Raw genomic sequence first — 20,580 nt, 5'->3', positions numbered from 1 at the left:
TATGGTATTATGTAATATACAAATATGAGTACAAATCAGTCTACAAAAGTGGTTAAAAATGTTTTAAGTACATTTTATCCATCTTTAATCCCAGAATTCCTCCATTGAGTTTCAGAAATGTAACTTTTTAAGTACATAGATGTGTTGCATTATAATTTAATATCTGCCGGGTTGAGTTTATGTCTTTTCACCAGGAAACTTAATGTAAATAGTCAGTTCTTTAATGAATATTAAACCAGTAGTTGGCCTTAATTTAGCTGATAAAGAAGTGATAATCTTTAGATCTTGAAGACATTTTCAAGGCTTTTTTCAGCTAATCCAAGCATAGCTACTCCTGGCTCCATGTGTGGCTTTCTGGAACGTGCATTTAATATTTAATTTTGTATTCATTCAAAAGGAGTTAAAACAAAACAATGTCAACTTCCTTAATGCATCAAGAGAAGCAGAAAAAAAAATTCAAGAATGTGTCCCCATGCTGAATTTAAACATCGAATACCAACTATTCAAACAAGGTGATCACAGGTAGATCAATATTCAATATAGAAAATTCTATCAAAGTAAATGTCCATCCTAATTCATTTGCAACTTGCCATGTATTACTAAAATTGAAACGGAAAAGCAGGAATAAAACATCATTGTTACCACATAACCTGTTTATTTCATTGAGCTACTGAAGTCAATAATCTATCAACATAATGCCTTGGTACCCACGTCAAAATTGAATATGCCTCCACAAAATCCACGAGTGCACAATATTGTTAATACAGTGAGTATGGAAAAAATAGTCACTTACTTGAACTCGAGTACAAACAAGAATCAAAAATGATATCCGTCGTCCGATTATATCATAAATGACTAATTCTGTTGCAATAGGTGTAACATTCACAATGTTGTTAGCTTATGGCATGTTAAACTTGTTCAGTGATTGATCTCCCATGTCAAAAACTATCAGGTTGGCATACGTAACCTTTAAAAAAAGGCAGTAGCTCAGTGTTCATTTCTAGCAGTAGAGACTATGAAAAGAAAGCATTTTGTTATATCTGAGCCTAACGGTAAACATAAAAGTGTCTATATCTTAAATTGTAAATATCTGATGTCGAGACAACGTAAGAAAAAGTGTTCAGTTAAATTCCATTTTGTCTGGTCGGACATAAGGCAGAGTAGTGAAACAGTTCTGCTACATTAAAAACTACACATACAGAGAAATAAAAACGTTTCAGGAAAACATTAAAAACTTGATGCAAAAAAAAAAAAAAAAGAACATTTGACAGATTCAAATGTGACAAAAAAGGGAGCCCTTGCTTCCTGCAGGTGTCGTGGCATCGTGGAGCAGTAGTGTGTCCATGTCGTTACTGCCCCGATGGAAGCTCATCTGATTTCCGGGTATCTGCTTGTGTCACGTCACCGTTTCAACAACATTGCTCCGGCTGTTGCTGTTTGTTGAATTTCCAGCCAGAGTTCAAAATCCCTTCCCAAAGTTAAGTGTAAACAGTTCAGCCATTAAGACCACCTTAAATTATAAATCACTTAGGGGGTGGGGGGGAGAAAATACAGGTTAAAAATAAAAAAAATAGTAGAAAGGATCTCCCACGAGTCCACCATTAGGACACAGAGGAGATTGGGTTGAGAGGCGAACCCATCTGTGTGAGCACCTTGTCCAGCCACTGGAGGGGCCCATGCAGGTGCACCTCGATCCAGCAGGGGGTGCTGGTGACGTCCTGTCGGTGATATTCGGCTCCCCAGCCCTGTGAGGAGGCAGAACAAACATTTAACGACTGATTATGGCGTTTGTTCAGAGAAAGGATGAGACATGTACTGCCTCCCCTCCCCCCTCTGCCTTCTGATGGCCCTTACCTTGACGAAGCTCATCCTGATGGTGCACATCTTGGTGAGCTCATAGACGGCCTCGAAGCCGTGGTTGACCGACTGGGCCAGAAGCTGAGCAAACTCCTGGTTGTTGAAAATCTTGAGGCTACATCCGCTGGGGATCTTGCAGACGGTGGTGGGGTGGAAGCCGTGGTGGTAGTTACAGTTACGGCTCTGGACAAATATGCTGGTGTCGCTGAGGCACTCTGCGTACACCTCCCCTCCCACGTAATACAGGTGCACTCCTGGTGAACAGGGGGAAAAAAACAAGACAGCCGAGGGGTCAGGACTCTGCAGGAAACACACAACGTAACACAACAACACCACGCCTCCTCCCCGGTGACTGAGCCGTACCTTTGCCGATGTGTCTGCGGGTGTTCTCGATGGTGGAGTTGCGGTTGACGTTGGACAGCAGTCCGAGGCAGAAGCGGTTCTTGTTGTTGGAAGGGTCGGTGAAGCCGTCCACCAGCACGCTGGTTGACGAGGCGTGGTAAGCCTCACCTACGCGGTTGTTCAGTTCATAGTAGACAATGGAGCACCAGTGACTCGGCTCCTCGTACTCCACCGGTTGCACGTCTGACAAATTGCACAACACGACACGGTTCGATTGATAAAGGATGAGTCATACACTTAGCTGATGACATCATCACACACATCTCCTAGGAGGCATAAGTCATCGATTAAGATTTGTGGTACAAAAGCAATATGGTGAGTGATCACTATGGACCCATTACCAGTAAGCACATGCTGCCCATCTCCATCCATTCATAAAACCATTCAATATACAGGTATATTAAAACGTATGTGACAGGATTCATTTATTTATTAATAAGTTAACTATTTGTTATGAAAAGACTAGTTATTCAGTTCTCTTCTCTCCTCAGACACAAAACATTATGTAAACTGTGTAAAGAAAAGATGATGGTCAGGTTACATTATGATAAATATTTGATCAGACTTGGCAAATATTCAATATTAACAACAGCACACGTGGCATTAAAATGCAAGGCGGGACTGTTGTATTCTGCTTGCTGTACTGTGTGAAAAGGTAGAGGAGGTGAAATCATCACAGAGCCGACGTCTGTATGAAAAGGACGCCACGATGGGTGTGACATTTTGATGACTTGTCATTCGTGCCAACCACAGCGAGATTTTAAACAAAGCAGCTAATGTACAGCAGCCGAGATCCTTACAAATCAACCGGCATGTAAACCGGTAACACTGCTCGGCCTATGTTATACATCACACTGTACGCCGATGGGTTAAATGCAGCGCCTTGTGATCCTGCCATGCCAGCATGCCATCTGAAATCACACACACTGGGGCGGCATTAAGCAGCCGTTGTTTTTATTCAGCGTGAAAAAGCAAAGCCAGCGTAACGGCGGATCTTCTTTATGGCAGTATTGCAGAATCGGTGTGTGAGACCACTGCAGTGCTGCAGCTGCAAATGCCACCGCAGAGCAAGAGGGCAGGCCAATGAAAAGGGCCGGGGCCTGGCTTTTCACTTTTGCAGCAGTGAATTGTTACAGGCGGTGCCATTCAGCAGCACGAACAAATATGAAGAGATGGAGGGGGACATTTTTCAATTTTCCAGAGTAATCAAATAGTGCCTCAAGTGTACTGTAAACCGCTCAGACGCCGATAAGCCGTCATATTGCACTTCTTGTATGTCAATGAGAGCAATCCTCACCTCCTCTGGCCATGTTCGGTGGCACCAGGCTGCTGCTTGTTTCCATGGATTGGCTCTCCTGGCCCAGCTGCTCGTCAGGGGGCATGTAGGCTGGGGGTGGGGTGTCAGCTGAGACATTAAAGAGAGCAGTTAGTGAGGAAGAGACCAGTTGTTGCTGGCTAATAGTCCCCCACACACACACAAACACACACACCTCCCTAGACTCGGACAATCATGTCAGGATCTGTACCCCGGAAATGGGGTCAGATTTCACATATTCCTCAGATGCAAATCCACATGCTAACCCATTCCCAACAGAGATGCAATATGAGCTTTCCAAGCCCACACCGAAGCACACGGGGGGAACAAAACAACAACAATGCAGGGGGGAAAACAAAAAAACTCCACTTTAGATGGCACTGAGAACATTTAGATGATTATGAGAATGTAGACAAATAGCCATCATGGGCTTTTCAGCACAAATAAAATCCTATGATGCCATGAAAACTTTTTCTGCCTGACTGCCTGCAGCGACCGGATGTGTCAGCAGATCTGGACTGGAGCAGAATAGAGCGCTAGTCACCAGACAGATACAGCAGCAGGGACGTCCACACACACACACTAAAAGCACAAGCACCATCTGGATAGTCCAAATGTTTTCATATATATCAAGACTACTGAGAATGGCAGAAAGGAATGTCTCAGTTCTTAATGTTGGGTGTATCTGCTCTGTCTCCAGTCAGTTTCACAGACAGAAAGGCAGTCTGGTCCACCGAGTTCATGGCTTGACAGCAGCCAGCAGCCCTGGCTCTGCTGGACACTGCTTAGCTGGCATTTCCTTTGTTCTCATTTAGGGGTGTAGCTTGATTTGAATTAATATAATAGCTTGACCTGGTTAGAGTACTACTAACAACATTTTCCACTGCATAATAACAAAGTGCATCATGCACAGGTTTGAACTATTTGGGAATTGGACAGTCTAGGAAACACATACCAAATTGATGCTTCAATGAAGTCCACCCACGACTTTCCTTGACTGGGTTTTTTCCATATTAAATATATATTAAAACAAATTCACCTGGATCTCTGATAGAAGGTTGTTACTTAATTGTTAAATATGTTCCTTACATAAGTTTTTAAAAAAAGACTGTTGTTGGATACTTGACGGCAACAAACAAAAAACAAGGAGAAAAAGACAATAGTTTGGCACCTTGCCCAGGGTCAGGTACACGAGTGTGTTTGGCGTACCTGGGAGCTGGAATGGACTTGAGGGCCCCGAGCTGGCAGGAGAGTTTGGATAAGTACCACTGCTGGCTGGAGAAGGGGGATACGGAGAGTTGGGCGAGATGGGAAAAGAACCTCCTCCACCTCCGCCTCCACCGCCCCCGCTGCTGCTGCCGCCCCCGCTGTGTGGCTGCTGGAAGGACTCTGGAAAGGTGGCGTTCAGGGGCATGTGTGGCTCGTTGTGGGTGAGGTTGCGGAACTGTACCAGCAAGCTGTGCTGGGGGTTGAACTCGCTATGCCGCGGTACCAGGACAGGAGGGAGCACTGGATGGTGGGACAAAGAAGGCGGGGGCGGAAAATGAGTTGGCTGTTGAAAATTAAAGCAGCACACAAGGTGGATTTTCTAATAACTTCTAAACGAATGGATCATTATATGTAAAGGAGTCATGTCTACCACACACACGTCGTTAACTACATGAGTTAAGTATGGGACATATCGTTCTTAAATGTGTTTCCTTGTTAATAATGCATCCTTTCCATTTCTAACAGGGAAATGCAGACACCGTTGGAAAGCGAAGCCCTTGATGGGCATGTTCTCGGAAAAGTAGCCATAGTACACACTCATGCATAACACTATGGCTGCAACTACTATTTTCTTGATGATTCACCATTTGACCTCTAAAATGTCAGATATATATTATATTTTAAAAAAAAAAGGCCCCTCACAAGATCCTAAAAAGTTCAACAAATAACGTAATTTTTAAGCAGCCGATATCAGTAGTAGTTCGTTTTGTTGAACAAAAATTTCTACAAAAGTCACTTTAGACCTTGGTAAAGATATAACCAGAGACCATCCACATTTATTTTCATTTTCAATCTCATCAAGAGGATAGAGCGCGTTTCCCCCAGCCTTTATTATCATCTTCTAAGTGACATTCTAAGCGTCATGCCTCCAAGGCTAACAAGCGAGGTTTTGCTTTTTAAATGTTATGACGTGCATTCTGTCCTGACCCTGTGTGATCCACATCCTTGAACTGGTCAACACAGAGCAGAGCAGTCAAGCTTAATGTCAAAAAGGCAGTCGCCTCAAGGTCATCTGTGAGTGTGTGTGAGTGACAGAAAGAGAGAAAGAGTGAGAGGAGCGGTAGTGATGAGAAAGTGCTGGGGATTTAGTCTGAGTGGTTGATGCATTTAGTAAGCCACTCTCTGATGCCACACCCAATCTGGAGTGCCTAGAAGCATATAACCTAATAAGACTCCAAAAGAGCTAGTGATATTGATTTTCTAAGAAAGGGAGGGGGTGGGTTGAACAGGCCTGTGTGTGATGACAGCCTCCTGACCTCTGTGGATTTGTTTACCAGCTCCACAGTTTACTCAGAGCTCGGGCAAAGGGATGTACACGCATGCTACATTTCAAAATGAACAGATTTGGTGATGACTGTGTCTTTTTGAACACCCTGTTTAAAATTTGCATGGGAAAACTAGATTTAAACAACATATCTAGAGAGATAACGATGTTAATTTGATCAACAGGACAAATAACGTAGTAAGGATTGTGTGTTAAACATTAACTTTCCAGTATTAAAAAATAACCCCAAAGCCAAGTCGATATTTTTTGACGGCCCTAGTCGGAAAAATACGCGAGCACCTACCGGGGCTCTCCACTCGCTTGTAGTGATATGGGTTGATGCAGACCTCCTTCTGTTTGGAGCCAAACGGGTACTCGCACACCTCCAGGGGCTTGAGCTCGTGGTGGGACTGGAGGTCCGGCCAGCGCCACACTCTGCAGTAGATTACGTGAGGCAGACCTTTCCTGTGGGAAACCTGTAACCGGCCGTCCAGTGATCTTGGAATGGTAACGCACTTGCTGGGCTGCCCGGGGCAGCTCAGAGCTTTCTCCAGGTCCTCCATTGCACCTTTCTTCTTCTTCAGCTTTTTCACGAGCGCATCCACTGCCTTCTCTGCCCATTTCTCCTCCTCGTCACCCTGCTTCCAGCCGAGCAGGCGTTTGACTGCGGGGCTCGTGAAGGAGAAGAGACTGGACATGGAGGTCATGCTGTATGCTGTACTGTAGGTAAAAAAGGAGGACCTCTAAAAGGCGGTTGATGAATCCAGGGGGACCGAGGAGGTCCGGAGGTCCCCTGCTGTTGATCTCTTTAGTGTCCGTAGTCTAAAAGCAGTGTTGGAACGTGTGGTCAACAAGAGAAACCACTTACATGTGTCAGTGGGAGTGTGTCAAAGTATGAGAGGCCAACAGAGATGAGGGGTGGGGTAGGGGAGAGGAGGCTTTAGCCTTGTCTGACCAAGGACAGGAAGCAGGGGAGGGAGGGGAGTCAGCAAGCAGGACGCAGCTGCTGCTGCTCAGGAAGGACCCTGCAGCAAGCGGTCCGGAGTTGGGTCACCACCACTGATGGAGGGAGGGGGTGCAGGCTGCAGGAGCTGAGATCAGGACCTCTGTCGAACTGACACGCTGCAGCAGGTCTCAGCGGGGCAAGCTTCTAAGAAATAAAGAGGACACCGCTTCTAAACCACGACAACTCCCAGCTTCTTCTCCAACCAGTCCAGCGTCAGTCTTCTACTCCACAAGCTTTCTGCAACAAAGGAAAGACAGCAGATACATGCAAAGATCAGCAACACGCTCATTTGTCTGGCATTGCAATTAAAATATATTTTAAAAGATCTGATTATAAAGTCTGAAGCTCAGCACAGCATGTGACAGACAGGATGATCAAAAAGCCCTTTGTCCTCTTTTTGATCTGACACATCGTTTCCATGAAGAGACTCTTTCTGAAACTTGGATGACGCAATTATCTGATAGGTGTTATATCTAGGACTTGCAGACAGTCACACACGAAAAGACAAACATGAGGGGAAACACTGACAGCTCCCAACAATATCTATGTACTCAGGAATATGAAACACTGTTGTATCAAAATGTGTAAAGGATGTTTTTGAAAACATACAGTTAGTTAAATTGAATTAAAATGAAGTAACAGTAAAACAATATTTTCTCCCAAGCTTCTGTGGATGATATGGGGGAGGGGGAAATCATCAAATGCTAACATGGCCAGAGGCAAACGACTGCCTGGTTAGTCTGCTACCAGCAAGGAAAAGGAAATGACTAAACTGTGTATAAAAAGGTCAGATAAGACTAAAATCAGAGAGAAATAAATAAATCAAGCTCAGTATATTAACTATACTTTGATATAATATAAATTGCTGATAAAAGTATCAGCCATCTCTCATTGCACAACCATGAATCACATACAAAAAAAACAAAAAACATAATACTGAATCACCACTTTAAAATGTATGTATTATTGCTTCAGGCTGCCACAACAAACTGCTGCTTCCACATATTAATGTATGATGCACAACTACGCTAATGAAATGCTGTGATATCCGACACTTCTGTCCATATCGTGCATCCCCAGGCAAGCAGACAGTCAAACACATGTAGCCTGCAGCAGCTGTTTGGGGGCTTGTGAAAACGGCCTTAGTCAAAAAGGATGTGACCACAAAGAGCTGCTTCCTCCCTCATCCCATCTCTGCCCACGATCCCTCCCTTCCAGCACACAGCTGTCCAACAGCACTGCACCCACTTCCACTACTCATTGTTCTGCATCAACTTGAAAGCGGAGGGAAACCCTAAAGTGGAACATGTAGGCATACACACACAAAAAAGGTCCAGCATGTCGGTTTCCACATAACCTGATCAGTCGCACCTGGATGAAGCTAGGTCTCTTTTAGACTGGATCGGCAGTGATTCATCAGTTCATTGTAGTGAGTGAGCAAAGCCAAATAAGAGGTTTCAACATAAGGACGCGTCTGATCTCACTGAAACAAACGGAAACATATCGCTCGAGTCGTAGACGGACCTCGCCTGAATAGACAAACAATCCGTAAAGAGCTGATCTGCATCTGAATAGCTTAACTCTTCAGATAAAGCCGATCATCTCCACAAAAGTGAGAGGCGCTCAAGCTGATGGCTCTGCCGTTTTTAACCATCAAAAGATGTATTAAAAAGGCTGAAAATCAAATCAAGTCTTGATCCCAACGTACTTTTTTCACAAAGCCAAATTTTGGCCTAAGCATGATTAAAAATGGTCTCGGTCCTCCTTGGAGTTCCTGAGCATGTGTGTGAGATACATTTACAATAAAAGGATGTATGACCTACATATTTCATATGTTGAAAATAACAGTCACGTATTCTCCAAATTGATACAACCAAACAAAATGCTATTCTCCCCCCCATGCGCAGTGTCTTTAAACGTTCATATATGTTAAATCAGTTTATGTTCAACTGAAGATAATGTGCACATATAATAAATACTGTAAACTCCTTTTCAAAAGCCAAAGTAAACAAACTGATAAAAAGAGGGCCAACTGCAAACAGTCATCATACAGAAATCGCTGTTATAAAACAACATATTGGTTATTTTAGTGGGGGGGGGGGGGGGGGGGGGGCATTGCATGCTGTTGTTTATCACAGTCAAGAGTTTAATCTAAGCTAACAGGCCGTCACCGTCATTCTCCTCTCTTGAACAAAGTCTACAAAAACTCCTGAACAATACTTTGCGAGATCTGCCCGAAATGTTTGACAAGTATGAAGTACAGGAAACAGACAATATGGAAGGAGGATTCGGGTGAGTAGCCTACTAACGTTAGACCCCCCCCACCCCCACCCCCCAGAGAAGAGGAAAAAAGTAGATCTAGCGTTACACAAATACCCCCAAACAGCAGTAAAAAATACCATTAAACTCCATTTTGATTCAACAACCACGGACACACGCACATTCGTAATAAAACATTGGTCAAACGTTAACGCTCATATGAAGCAAGCTAACTAGCTTAGCTTAGCTACAGAACACAACTTGTTTAGCTTAACTTTACATTTTACTCACAACAACTATCGAGTTTAGGAGGTTTAAACAGATCGGGATGTTGTTTCCTCCTCTTATAAACGTGACTTGTTTAGTCACGATATTTTTTTACCACTTTAACGGTTAGTTTACTTCACCATTCCTCCCCTTCCTCCATTCCAGAAACTTTTTTTTTAACTTCTCGCAACTGCGAGCTAAGCTATGCTAACAGTTAGCCTAGCCCTCCGAGGGAAAGTGGCGAGCCTCTCGCTCTCTCTGTGTCGCTCTATGTCTCTCTCCCTCTCTGTCCAGCGTACCGCTGCTGATGTACGTTAGCTAACTGGAGTTCAAATAAGTACACAAATAGGCACATACCTGTTTTAAAGAAACAGTGAACACGGGTCATGATAATGTTTTTGTTTTTTTTAGGCGATTTTTCTCTCGTTTTTCCACCGTTTCTTCCCTCCGCCTCCCCGCGCCATGTCCTCCCCAGATCCTGGGACACAAGTAGAGAGACTGTGGGGAGGCGCAGAGTGCATATCACTCCGCTGTTACCGACACAAATTAGTGCTCGCTTTGGGGTGTTACAGCTGAGCAGAATTACGGCCTAAAAAAACTACAACACAAACCGAAACAACTCCACTATCATTATTTTACACAAAAAAATAATACATTCAATGGATGACCTTCCGAAAACATAATTTCACTTTTTCTCGCGTAGAGATAAGGGAATGTTACGAGTGAACAAACTTTTTTTTTTTAAACACGTTTGACAGTTACCGCTGGATTATTACAATCATAAACCTAACATCAGCAAATTAGCGTGAGACAAATTAACCATCGGCAGGGTAGAGTTATTGTTTTTTTTATACGTTAACGACGTCTCGGTGTGTGAAGTTGTAGCTCTTACGGTGGTCGTGCTGCGGCTCTGGGACGTCTCGCAAGTTGCTGGCGGCGGCTCCACTCAGTCTGGAGCGCTGCGGTTTCTTCTGTATTGTTTGTCCTTCGTACTCACGCGTTCCGAGCTGTAACACTTCTCTCCCCGCCCGCCTTATCAACCCATCTATCTGCGACCAAACGAACTAATGATTACTATTCCACGCAGCCATTTCCGTCGACGAACCGCTACTCTCCGCTTGTCTCTGGACGGAGAATGTTGGACTTCATTCAGTCTTCTTCAGATTCAGAATGAGATGCGATGACTTCGTTCAACCGATAGGGGGCGAACTACACCCAGTGATTTGGGAGGGGGCGCTGTGAAAAAGATATACAGTAAAAAACAGCCATATAAAGGACATTTCTATTGGCTGTTTTTTTTTTTTTTGCAAGTCTAACTGAATCTTACATTATATAAATATGCAAAACAATAATTATAATAATTATACCTTTATTTATACTGCACAATTTGACGGAGTAAAGCAGAACACCAACCGACTAAGAGAAACGATGAGCTAAAAAAAAAGAGTAGAAAAACAATAAGATAAAATAATATGAATAAATAATAAAATAAAATTAAGAAGACGACATCATATGGAAGCAAGTCTATAAAAATGTGTTTTAAGAAGTAATTTAAAAGAACTGATTTAGCAAGCCATAGCTCCTCGAATTATTCCCCCTCAAATGGATAAAATAAAAATAAATTATATATATATGCCACTTCATTAGGCACACCTTGCTAGCAGCAGGTCAATATCAATACTAAAGTAACACGCCTGTCTTGAAAATTCTACTCAAGTACATAGCAATCCAGCCCCCTCTGCCTCACCCCCTTGTAATAAATACACCACCACGACGCCAATATGCAAAGACAATACTTTCATTTACAAAGAAGTCCGAGCTGCAAGTGATCACACGATATGGTCTTTGTCGAGCGGTTCAGTTGGTGCAAAGTTGTAAAAGAGAAGAGTTGTGTTGTTGTTCACCATCCAGAGTCACACGATTACAAACGGAAGCACTTTTCTGTCCTCAACCAACAAAAAAAGCTTTAGAAACCGTTTATGGAAAAGCCAAAAGCATCAACTGGTCACTGTTCCTTACTGTAACCTGATGTTTTAAACACATTGAATAAAATCATATTATTTTCTTTATTACAGTCAGCATCACACACATTAATAAATAACCACCTCGTTAAACGATGAGGTTATCACACCAACATACAAATTTAACTACTGTTTTATTCCACTTTGTTAATTTTTGTCGTCCTCTGCGTTGTATTTAGCCGCCACAATACCCAGAGATCACCTGGTTTGACTAACTGGTGATCAAACAGCAATGAAGTAACGTTTTGGACAGTTTAAATAAAAAGCATTGTGAAGATGATTTCATGGATAGAAATATGAAATGAATCACTTCCTGTTTCCCAACCTCATCAGGCAAAGAGTGTCCAGAACAGCCAATGAGTAACACCTCCATCATCAACCGTCTCAGGAAGTTGAATCACATGCTGGATTTTTAAAACACAGAGCAGCGAAATGAGGCATTCAGTGGCAGGTTATAAACATGTTGAAACAACGAGCCTCGCTTCCAAGTCAGAGGCTCAAAGGGTTTATTTTAAATAAACAAAATCTCTGTTTGAACTTTGACCTTTGTGTTGTGAAAACCCCCAAAGTTTGTCAGGTATTTAAAAAATAACCTGGGGTGAACTTACATTCAGCAGAAATTGAGGAGGTTTCCTGGTCGTCACATGATGTTGTGAATCACAATAATGAGGGAAAAAAATTCACCAATAAGATACCAGTATCATCTTTAATAAAAAACGATGAGCTGTACAGTGTAAATAGGCTCCGGAGAATGAGCTAGCAGTATTTTAACAGGGTGGATTTTAAAAAGGGTGGGGTGGGTGCCAAGTTCAACCAAAGTAAAAGACAAATAAAACACAGTGCAATGTAACAAACAACAGGCAGCCCCTCCGTATTTATTTCAATCCGTCCACGTCGTACCTCCTGATTAAAAGATGTTTCACTGTTTCAACCAACAACTTCATTTTGTGAGAAAAGTGAAAATATCAGCCTTGAAAATAACAAAATCACACCCATAATCTACTTCCATCCACAGACCGATTAATGTGACGATGATTTAAACATGTGTGAATCCCACCATCATTACAGTGATACATTAATCCATATTTTATTTTAATTCTCTTCCCTCTCAGGCTCAGTGTGACAGGGAATGTTAGGTCACAGGGTTGTTGTTTTATACATAAAGTTACAATCTGAAATGTAATCACAGCAAGAAATGATTGAAATGTGTTCAAAACAAATCACACACTCAAAATATACAAGAAAAGAAAAGAAATCAACCCGTGTCTCGTCTATAAACTTCAACAGCAGTGCACTCAGATGTGTCTTTGCTCTTCATTTCGGTTAAAATGTCCTCGAAAAACACCAACTACTTTTGATTCAAACAGACCAAAACATCCCAAAGTCCCAACGGCATGATGGGTAGAAACAGCAGGACATGCATTATGTATAAAGCAGGTATATCCCCGACCAATCAGAAACAGGCAGCGCCTTTGTTTGTTAAAAGCTGGTCAATTAAGTGATTTGTTGTTGAGGCGACGATTGTCTCCCGGTATATATATATAATATTCTGTATTTTAGATTATTAAAGGAGTGAAATATGACACCCGGAGCATGAAGACGGCATCAAACACCTGTTTGCTTTGTAAAGATTAAGTGGAGTAATAAAAACCTGAGCAGAGAATTAAGGCGCTCTCTCCCTCCGTGTGTGTTGTTATCTGAGCTTCTCCATTCTCTGTGTCATTAGCGCCGTCTCCAAATATGAGAGCCATTGAGAGGCAATCAAAACGCTCCCAACCTTTAATAAACTTTTAATAATTTGTCTTTACCCCAGTATAACAAACGTGCATTCATGCTGAGATCAAGATTCAGAATCCATTATTGCAGCTTCTTGAATGGGGGAATATTTTAATGATTAGATATGTTATCATATCCTGTCCATATATGAAAAAGTCAATCACGGTTAATTATATGCAAATAATAACGAACACCCTGCTGTCCTTTGTAATCCAGAATATGTTGGTGGTGTGGACGTCATGGTGTCTGGCAATGATGTCGCTGTTCTGTGCTATTGTTGTTGGCATCAAATAAATAAATAAATAAAATCTGTGTCGACAAAGAAAAAGAGAAATGGCAGTTTAAAACCCAGACGTCCTGTGAAGGACCGCTGGGCCTCAGAAGGAGAGGAGTCTCGTGTATGTGCTTCATTATGTCATTTTTTAGAAAAGGACTCGTGTTGGCTCATGTCGACGGACGGAAACGTGTATATTTATATAACTGACGGTGTTTTCATGCTCGGACTTTCTTTTGTTTTTTTATCTTTTTGCTGAAAACGAGGCTGTTAGAGGTCGACGCCTTAAATCAGATGTTTTGTAGATCTATTAAAACATCCAAAGATCCAAAGATGCACATAACAGCTACACAGTTTGATATTTGACAGGTTCCACATTGGCAATATGACTCTGGGTTTATTCATTTACATGGAATTATTTTTATTTGCCGCCATGCAACAACTTTAGAGAGACTCAGTGATTTTTTTTCTTCTTCTTCACACCAGAAGACATGCTGGGATACTCTTGGTGTTGCCGCTGACAAAGGCACTGACCTCAGACCTGCACTGTGACGGTCTGCTGCTGATAAATATTGAGGTCTGATGACGTTTTCCATGCTGGGATTTCCCCCTCCGACCAGTGAAATATGTCGTACCCATCAGTATCTCGGCATCTCGGGCACTGTGCCCTTGAAAAACAAGCACTCATTGAACAATGTGTCTGGATGGTAGCCGATCTGTTTTAAAATTACAATGCATACATGGTCGGTTAATATGGCAAATGAAGGCACTGAAAAAAAATGAGTTTTGGATTAAAAACACTACTAAACTGTACCGTAGTGCAGACACACAACCTATCCCCGCAGCGTCAGGGTCTGTTACCAGAATATGTAAATGTTCCATTTTCATGAGGCAAAAAGCTGGTGAGCTTTGACATGAAACAAAAAAACAACGTCTCCTTTGGTGTGGGACACTATCTGTCCTGGTTGTCCGTCCTGAGGCCGGAGTCCGACGCGTCCTCGGAGGGAGTGTCGAGGACGGGATTGACGAACCCTTGAAATTCAGTGTCTGCATTGTCCTCTGGATGGGTACTCACAAAATCATTCTCCCACTCCAGTGCGTTGGAGTCCTCCGAGACCGAGGTGGGGCCGCTGTTCACCTGCTTGCTGCCGGGCCTCAGGGCGGCTCGCAGGATGTCCTCCTCCGTCCGAGACCTCTCCCAGGCTGGAAGCGCACGATTGATTCCTACAAAGACGCGAGGACACTAGCTTTTCATTCTGTCAGCAGAAATTCAAAAAACGGCCGCAGGCGGTAATCTGGTGGCTCGGAGGGAATCCAAGCAACTTGCTCTTTGAACTGTCGTCATTATGACGTTACTTCAACTTCCTTTTTATCCGTTTATTGCAATCAAATCAGGAGAAAATCGTTTATGTTGGGTTCATACTGCTGTAGTAAACCAGCAGATGTGTGTCTTGTTATTCACAGTGAATACAGCTAAGTGAAATTCATCGAGCACCTCTGGGAGATGTTATGAACTCAGACCAGATGCTGAGAAACAAAAATCAATCTTGACAATTCTGGTGTGATCGGACATAAAATAAGGCTTCGAAGGTAAATTCAGGATGTTAGATGGATGAGAACCAAATGAAACCCTCACCTTCCTCGTCTTCCCACTCCAGATCCAGTGAGGTCCCGTCGTCGTTGGTGGAGCGGGTCTTGGTGGTGAAGTCCCAGCTGTACTCCGTGTTGGGAGTCACCACATTCGTGTCAGATGGCAGTCCTGGAAACAAAGAGTCAATTATCACACCTGCAGGTTTAACTCACCTGCACGTACACCTCTATAACGAGCTAATGTCATCGAGGATAGATGGTTCACTCACTGTTGCCCCTGAAAGCGTCCGACTGGGCTTTTACATTCTGGATGAAGACGTCAAAATCCTCCCCAGAGTTTTGTCTGAAAGGCGACACGACAACAATCAAACAACAACAACAGACCAGCAAGAGCAGTCACTCTTAAGGGACTTTCTCCACATAGTCTGGTCTGGTCTCTGGACTAATGTGAGGTTTTATCTAGACCTCTGGGGGACCACAGACCGCTACGATATGTTTTGTCTCCATTTCTGATTCTGTGATGCATTATTTGCATTATTTGCATCGACTTCATGTGCAGAGCCTGATGACCTCAGCGTGTCCTCGGCTTCACAGCATTCCTGTTGTCTGATGAACTTAAGCGACTCACTTTCTTTGCTGCGTTTCACCGCCGAAGCCATCTGCTTTCCCCCGTGTCCTCTGAGCTGACAGCTGCAAAAGAAAAAAGAAAAAACACCCGCAGATCGAGTAAGAAGACCATATTAATAATAATAAAAACCATCTTGGTGCTAAACATGTGAGCTTTCATGAAAGCAACACCAGAGAAGCAGTGGAATGTGGCATGAAAAACAAAGAAACCTCAATCCCAGCTGGGACTTTTCATTACATTACAAAGCCAATTCTCCTGCAGCAGAACAGGAAATATACAGCCATGATATTTCGTTGTGCCGCAATACTATTATATTCCAAATGGTCCACATCCCTCTATTGATGAAGTGGGGACTGTAATGACCGTAAAAGTCTAGCAAAAGTAATGGCATTATTTGCAGCATGGACCTCGCCGTCTTTTCCTCATTCCACTGCTCGTACGCATGAATAAAAAGGGGTGAACACACCTTTAGGGTCATTGTAAGTTTAATGTCTATTAACACACCTCGCTGTTTATTACACATCATCTAGCCGCTATTACTCCAACGGAAATAAAAGTGACAATTTCTGCCTCTCTACTATAAAATAACGATACTGATACCACAGCAGCTACGATGTCCCTTTTTCTATATATTATATATTTATATACATAAACATATCCTGATGTTACCTGCTTATTTTATCACTATTTTTTCTTGTTTGTTATTTTCATCTCTAGTGGCAAACTATGTAATGACACCATTTCAGAATCATTCTAGCGGCTTTTTTCATATCTTTAAAGAGTAAAAAATGTATGTTAAATATCAGCGATAGGCTGATATCAGCCAATTATCGGCTCTACTAAAGGATAATAAAGAGTGTTAGCCAGAGTTAGTGTTAGTTTGTCAAGTAATAGAAGAACTGAGACAGAAAACAATTTACCAGACTGGAAAACGAGGACAAGGAACAAAAAGAAAAGAGTGAACAGAGGAAACATCACGGTGTCCCTTTTTAGAGACAGAAGGCCGAGGACTTGAAACGCTGGGAAGCCTCTGCACAGGGCGAGCAGGTTAGAGGAGAATTGGTTTCTAGCCAAGCAGAAAGTCAAACTGGCAGAAGGGAGCGCTCAGTGCTGCCTCACCTCCTTCAATTTTCGCTCACGCGCCAATCTGGCGGCCTCGCGCTGGGCGGCATTTCTAGCCTCCTCTTCTATCCTTAACTTCTCCTCTTGTGCCTCTAACTGAGCAGAAATTAAAACAAATGAAACAAACACAAACAAACAGAAAATTACAAAAACAGAAAAAACAGTGCTGCAAATTATATTTAAAAAAATTAAGCCAACAAGGGTCTAAAACGTAAAAATGGAATAATGGTGGCAGTTAATCTAACAAAGACGAGAGAGCGTGTCTCACCTCCGCCTGGATCTTCTGGTCTATGACGACCTGGCTGTCTGACAGCGCAGTGTAGCGGTGTTCTTTGAGGTGCTTGATCTCATCTTCGCTGATTGGCCTGATGGAAGAGCAACAAAACATAGTCGTGGAACACTCGTTTACTCATTTATTCATCTCTTAGCTTTGCAGCAGATCTCTTACCTCGGGCACGGCTGTGGGCTCTCCGCCTGCAATGCAACAAACACAGCGATTGTTAACCATATCAGTAATCAGCGTCAGATGCTTCTTCCCTGCTGTTTGACTCAAGTGCTACTAGTCTGAGACTCTGCAGACAGTAATCGAGTTACTCCCACAGTGATGCTGCATCCCATCGTTATCTGTCCATCATTACAGGAAGGCTAACAGGAAGCAAGTATGACTCTGGAAGTCAAAAAGCATCCCGGGACCGCCAGCGTAATGGAGCTTTTAATTAGACTATATGTCTTATAAAAAGACCCACTCGTCTTTTAAAATGTAATTGGTTCCTAAATAGCAGAACACTAAACAGAGTGGAGAGAAAACTGACTTATTTAACGTATTTAGCCACTAAAAAGCTCTATTAGAGATATATTAGACAGGCAGACTTACCTCATCGCTCTCTACAAGATTCTCAAACTGCAAAATTAAAAAAGACACAGTCAGAATAATCTCTATAGCACACAATTATATTAGTGTAATGTTCAACTCATACCTCTATTGTATAATGTTCCCCTGTTGTACTGCTGCGGAAGTATTTTGACCTGCAGGAACAATTCAGAGAGTATGAAGAGTCTTCCTGGCAGATCACGGTAGCTTTCTCACCTTAATGCCAACGTTATGATCATTTAATTGTAATTTCGTGGGACGTCTTTGCTGATTTAGACTGACGTGTGCTAGACTGTACAGATTAAACCCACTGCAAAGTGAATACATACATTACTCATCTCTAACAGTCTAAAGGAACAACCTCAGCGGCTTTCACAACCTTAATCACATCCTAAAACTTTAGCATCAAACATAATTGTGATTCATAAGTGATGCGGTTATACCAAATATAATTACGATTCCTAATATTGGTGGCGACATGGAATTTTCCTATTTCCCCATGTCTAATATGTATACAAAGATGAGAGAGAAAAGAAGCCTACATGGAAACATTCTCACATTATTAATAATAATAAATGACAAATAATCTGCTTTAGGGATTAATTGTTGTTCCGATAAATGTGCACGTAAAGGCCTTTTAACTCGTAGCATGTAACGCATGCAGGTATTTAAGGATTAATAATCAATGAATGTTATGAAGAAGCTTTATCGTAGCAGATATTTGACTTGCAACAGCAAGAGGGGAAAAAAAGCACAAGTGTAACTAAGATTCAATGATCGTAGAAGATGCCAGCGAGCACAGTAGCAGGACCCTGAACCAGGAAAACAAATACAGCCATATCATTAAGATTATTACATAAGTGTTTTGTGGTGGGATATTTAAAAATATATATCTGCAGAGAAATGTGAACATTTCTCTGACTCTGGTTTGTATCCTTAATTAAGGCTAGGTTGATTAAAGCATTTAAAGGTGTCCTTAGCATTAATTATTTACCTTAAATTTGATAGTATGACGGCCTGCAAAAAAAAACCCTCAAAAACGCAAGAACAGACTGTTGGTATTGATCACGTGTGTTTTGTCGTGGAACATTTTAAAAAAAAGTTTAATGTGAATATTGCTCTTTTTTGGTTTGTTTATTAAGGTAAGGTTGATTGACGCTTTAAGGTGTCCTTCGCAAAGCCAGACTAAAAAAAAAGAAAACATAAATTATTAACTTTAAATTTGATAATATGACGGCCTGCAAAAAAACAAAAAACAGACTGTTGATATTAAAGACACATTCAACTACACATTTTAGTGTGTAAATGCTTCGTAAAACAGACGTAGCTCGGTCTGCCCATGCTAACGGACTAACCCAATCTACAAATAGGGGTGGGGTCTTGACTCCTGTTGCCACCGGCCGTCTCCAGGTTAGACGCCCCCCCCTCCGGGCAAGACGTCCTTAATACCCCAACTAGTAGCCGACTGACTGGCCTTCATCTCCGGGTGACAACATCAGTACCAGGCTGACGCACACCGCTGTCACTAAGCCCCAAACACCGTGAAGTCAGTTAGCGGCTAACCAACTTTTAGCTAACCTGATTCGCCGCTTCAGGTGATGCTTCTAAAGCTAGTTAGCTAGCAACTAGCCTAGCTTTTTTTCCTCCCTCACTTACCCGCCTCCTCTCTGGATCCGGTTGGCTTCTCTCCTGAAGAGCCCAACGCATTGTGCGAAGCAGTTACCCATCGCATTGTCAGCTATCACTATTATCTCGCTGCCTAAGATAGTAATCTCCCCCCACCGACAGCTGCTGGAGCACAAGTGTCGGCGGCTACATGTCCCAAGTCCGGGTCCTGTTCCAGTCACTTCCTGGTGATGACGGTGAGTAACACGATGCTCAACAGCACCATCTACCGGCGAGTTCCTGTAACACGCCAGATCAATGATGTGTTACAGGAACTCATTACACCTATATATATATATATAGAACATAAAAACAATATTGAACACTGTGCTCTCTCTGGACCATATTTTCTTTTTCATTTGATTTCATTTCCATTTTTTGTCTATTTTTAATAATGTTAATCTGTACTATTTTTATTTATTTATTTTATTAATTTTAAACAGCCCGACTAGGGGACAAGTGTCGTTAATTAGCTTCGGCTAAAAACCCTATGATGCATACATCAAGCCTTACACAAGTTTTTAAGCTTTACACATTTAAATAATAATAATAATAATAATAGTACTTTGTTATTGTACTTAAGTAGGATTTTCAGGTATCTTGTACTTTAACCTGAGTACGGTATTTATTTTTCGGACAACTTTTTACTTCTCCCTACATTTAAAACAAATATCTGTATGTTCTACTCACATTTTAAAATCAGGCTTGTTAATTTAGTTTTTATGCATTTGATTAAATTTATCTACAATCTATTATAATGTCTTCAACAATAGGAATTGGTTTGAACGATTTGAAGGGAAAATTTGCATTATATTTAAATCCAAAATAGAGATGCATCGAGAATCGTAAAATAATCAAATCGTGACCCTCTGGATCGTACTCGAATTGAATCGTGAGGTGAATGACAATTCCCACTCGTAGAAATGTGCTTTATATGGATACTTTTTACTCTCTACTTTGAGTACATTTCTGTACTTAACATATCAGACTGCTT

General features: G+C 42.1%; 2 protein-coding genes across 3 annotated transcripts; both read right to left on the bottom strand.

The window, feature by feature from the left end:
- Positions 1 to 203: 203 nt before the first annotated feature.
- Positions 204 to 10,759, bottom strand: smad5 (SMAD family member 5). Of its 2 annotated transcripts, none has more exons than XM_084008983.1 (7): positions 10,532 to 10,759; positions 6,412 to 7,350; positions 4,784 to 5,083; positions 3,557 to 3,664; positions 2,221 to 2,442; positions 1,855 to 2,111; positions 204 to 1,745 (listed from the first exon to the last, which is right to left on the bottom strand). In XM_084008983.1, the coding sequence occupies exons 2-7, from the start codon at positions 6,812 to 6,814 to the stop codon at positions 1,602 to 1,604; spliced, it is 1,434 nt and encodes a 477-aa protein (XP_083865109.1). In that variant the 5' UTR covers positions 6,815 to 7,350; positions 10,532 to 10,759; the 3' UTR covers positions 204 to 1,601. The 2 variants fall into 2 exon arrangements, with proteins under 2 accessions (XP_083865109.1, XP_083865108.1); XM_084008982.1 differs by lacking the exon at positions 10,532 to 10,759 and adding an exon at positions 9,997 to 10,129.
- Positions 10,760 to 12,502: 1,743 nt separating this feature from the next.
- On the bottom strand, positions 12,503 to 19,756 carry ap1ar (adaptor related protein complex 1 associated regulatory protein). Its single transcript, XM_084010383.1, has 10 exons — positions 19,578 to 19,756; positions 18,028 to 18,076; positions 17,925 to 17,951; positions 17,499 to 17,524; positions 17,319 to 17,415; positions 17,048 to 17,146; positions 15,929 to 15,990; positions 15,570 to 15,643; positions 15,347 to 15,469; positions 12,503 to 14,934 (listed from the first exon to the last, which is right to left on the bottom strand). Exons 1-10 carry the CDS (start codon positions 19,646 to 19,648, stop codon positions 14,663 to 14,665), a joined length of 900 nt encoding a protein of 299 aa, XP_083866509.1. The 5' UTR covers positions 19,649 to 19,756; the 3' UTR covers positions 12,503 to 14,662.
- Between the last annotated feature and the right edge of the window lie 824 nt (positions 19,757 to 20,580).

This window comes from Eutrigla gurnardus, assembly GCF_963514095.1.
Source record: "Eutrigla gurnardus genome assembly, chromosome: 5".
Classification (NCBI taxonomy): domain Eukaryota; kingdom Metazoa; phylum Chordata; class Actinopteri; order Perciformes; family Triglidae; genus Eutrigla; species Eutrigla gurnardus.
The sequence above is the reverse complement of the archived record's forward strand: the minus strand, read 5'-3'. Positions and strand labels throughout refer to the sequence as shown.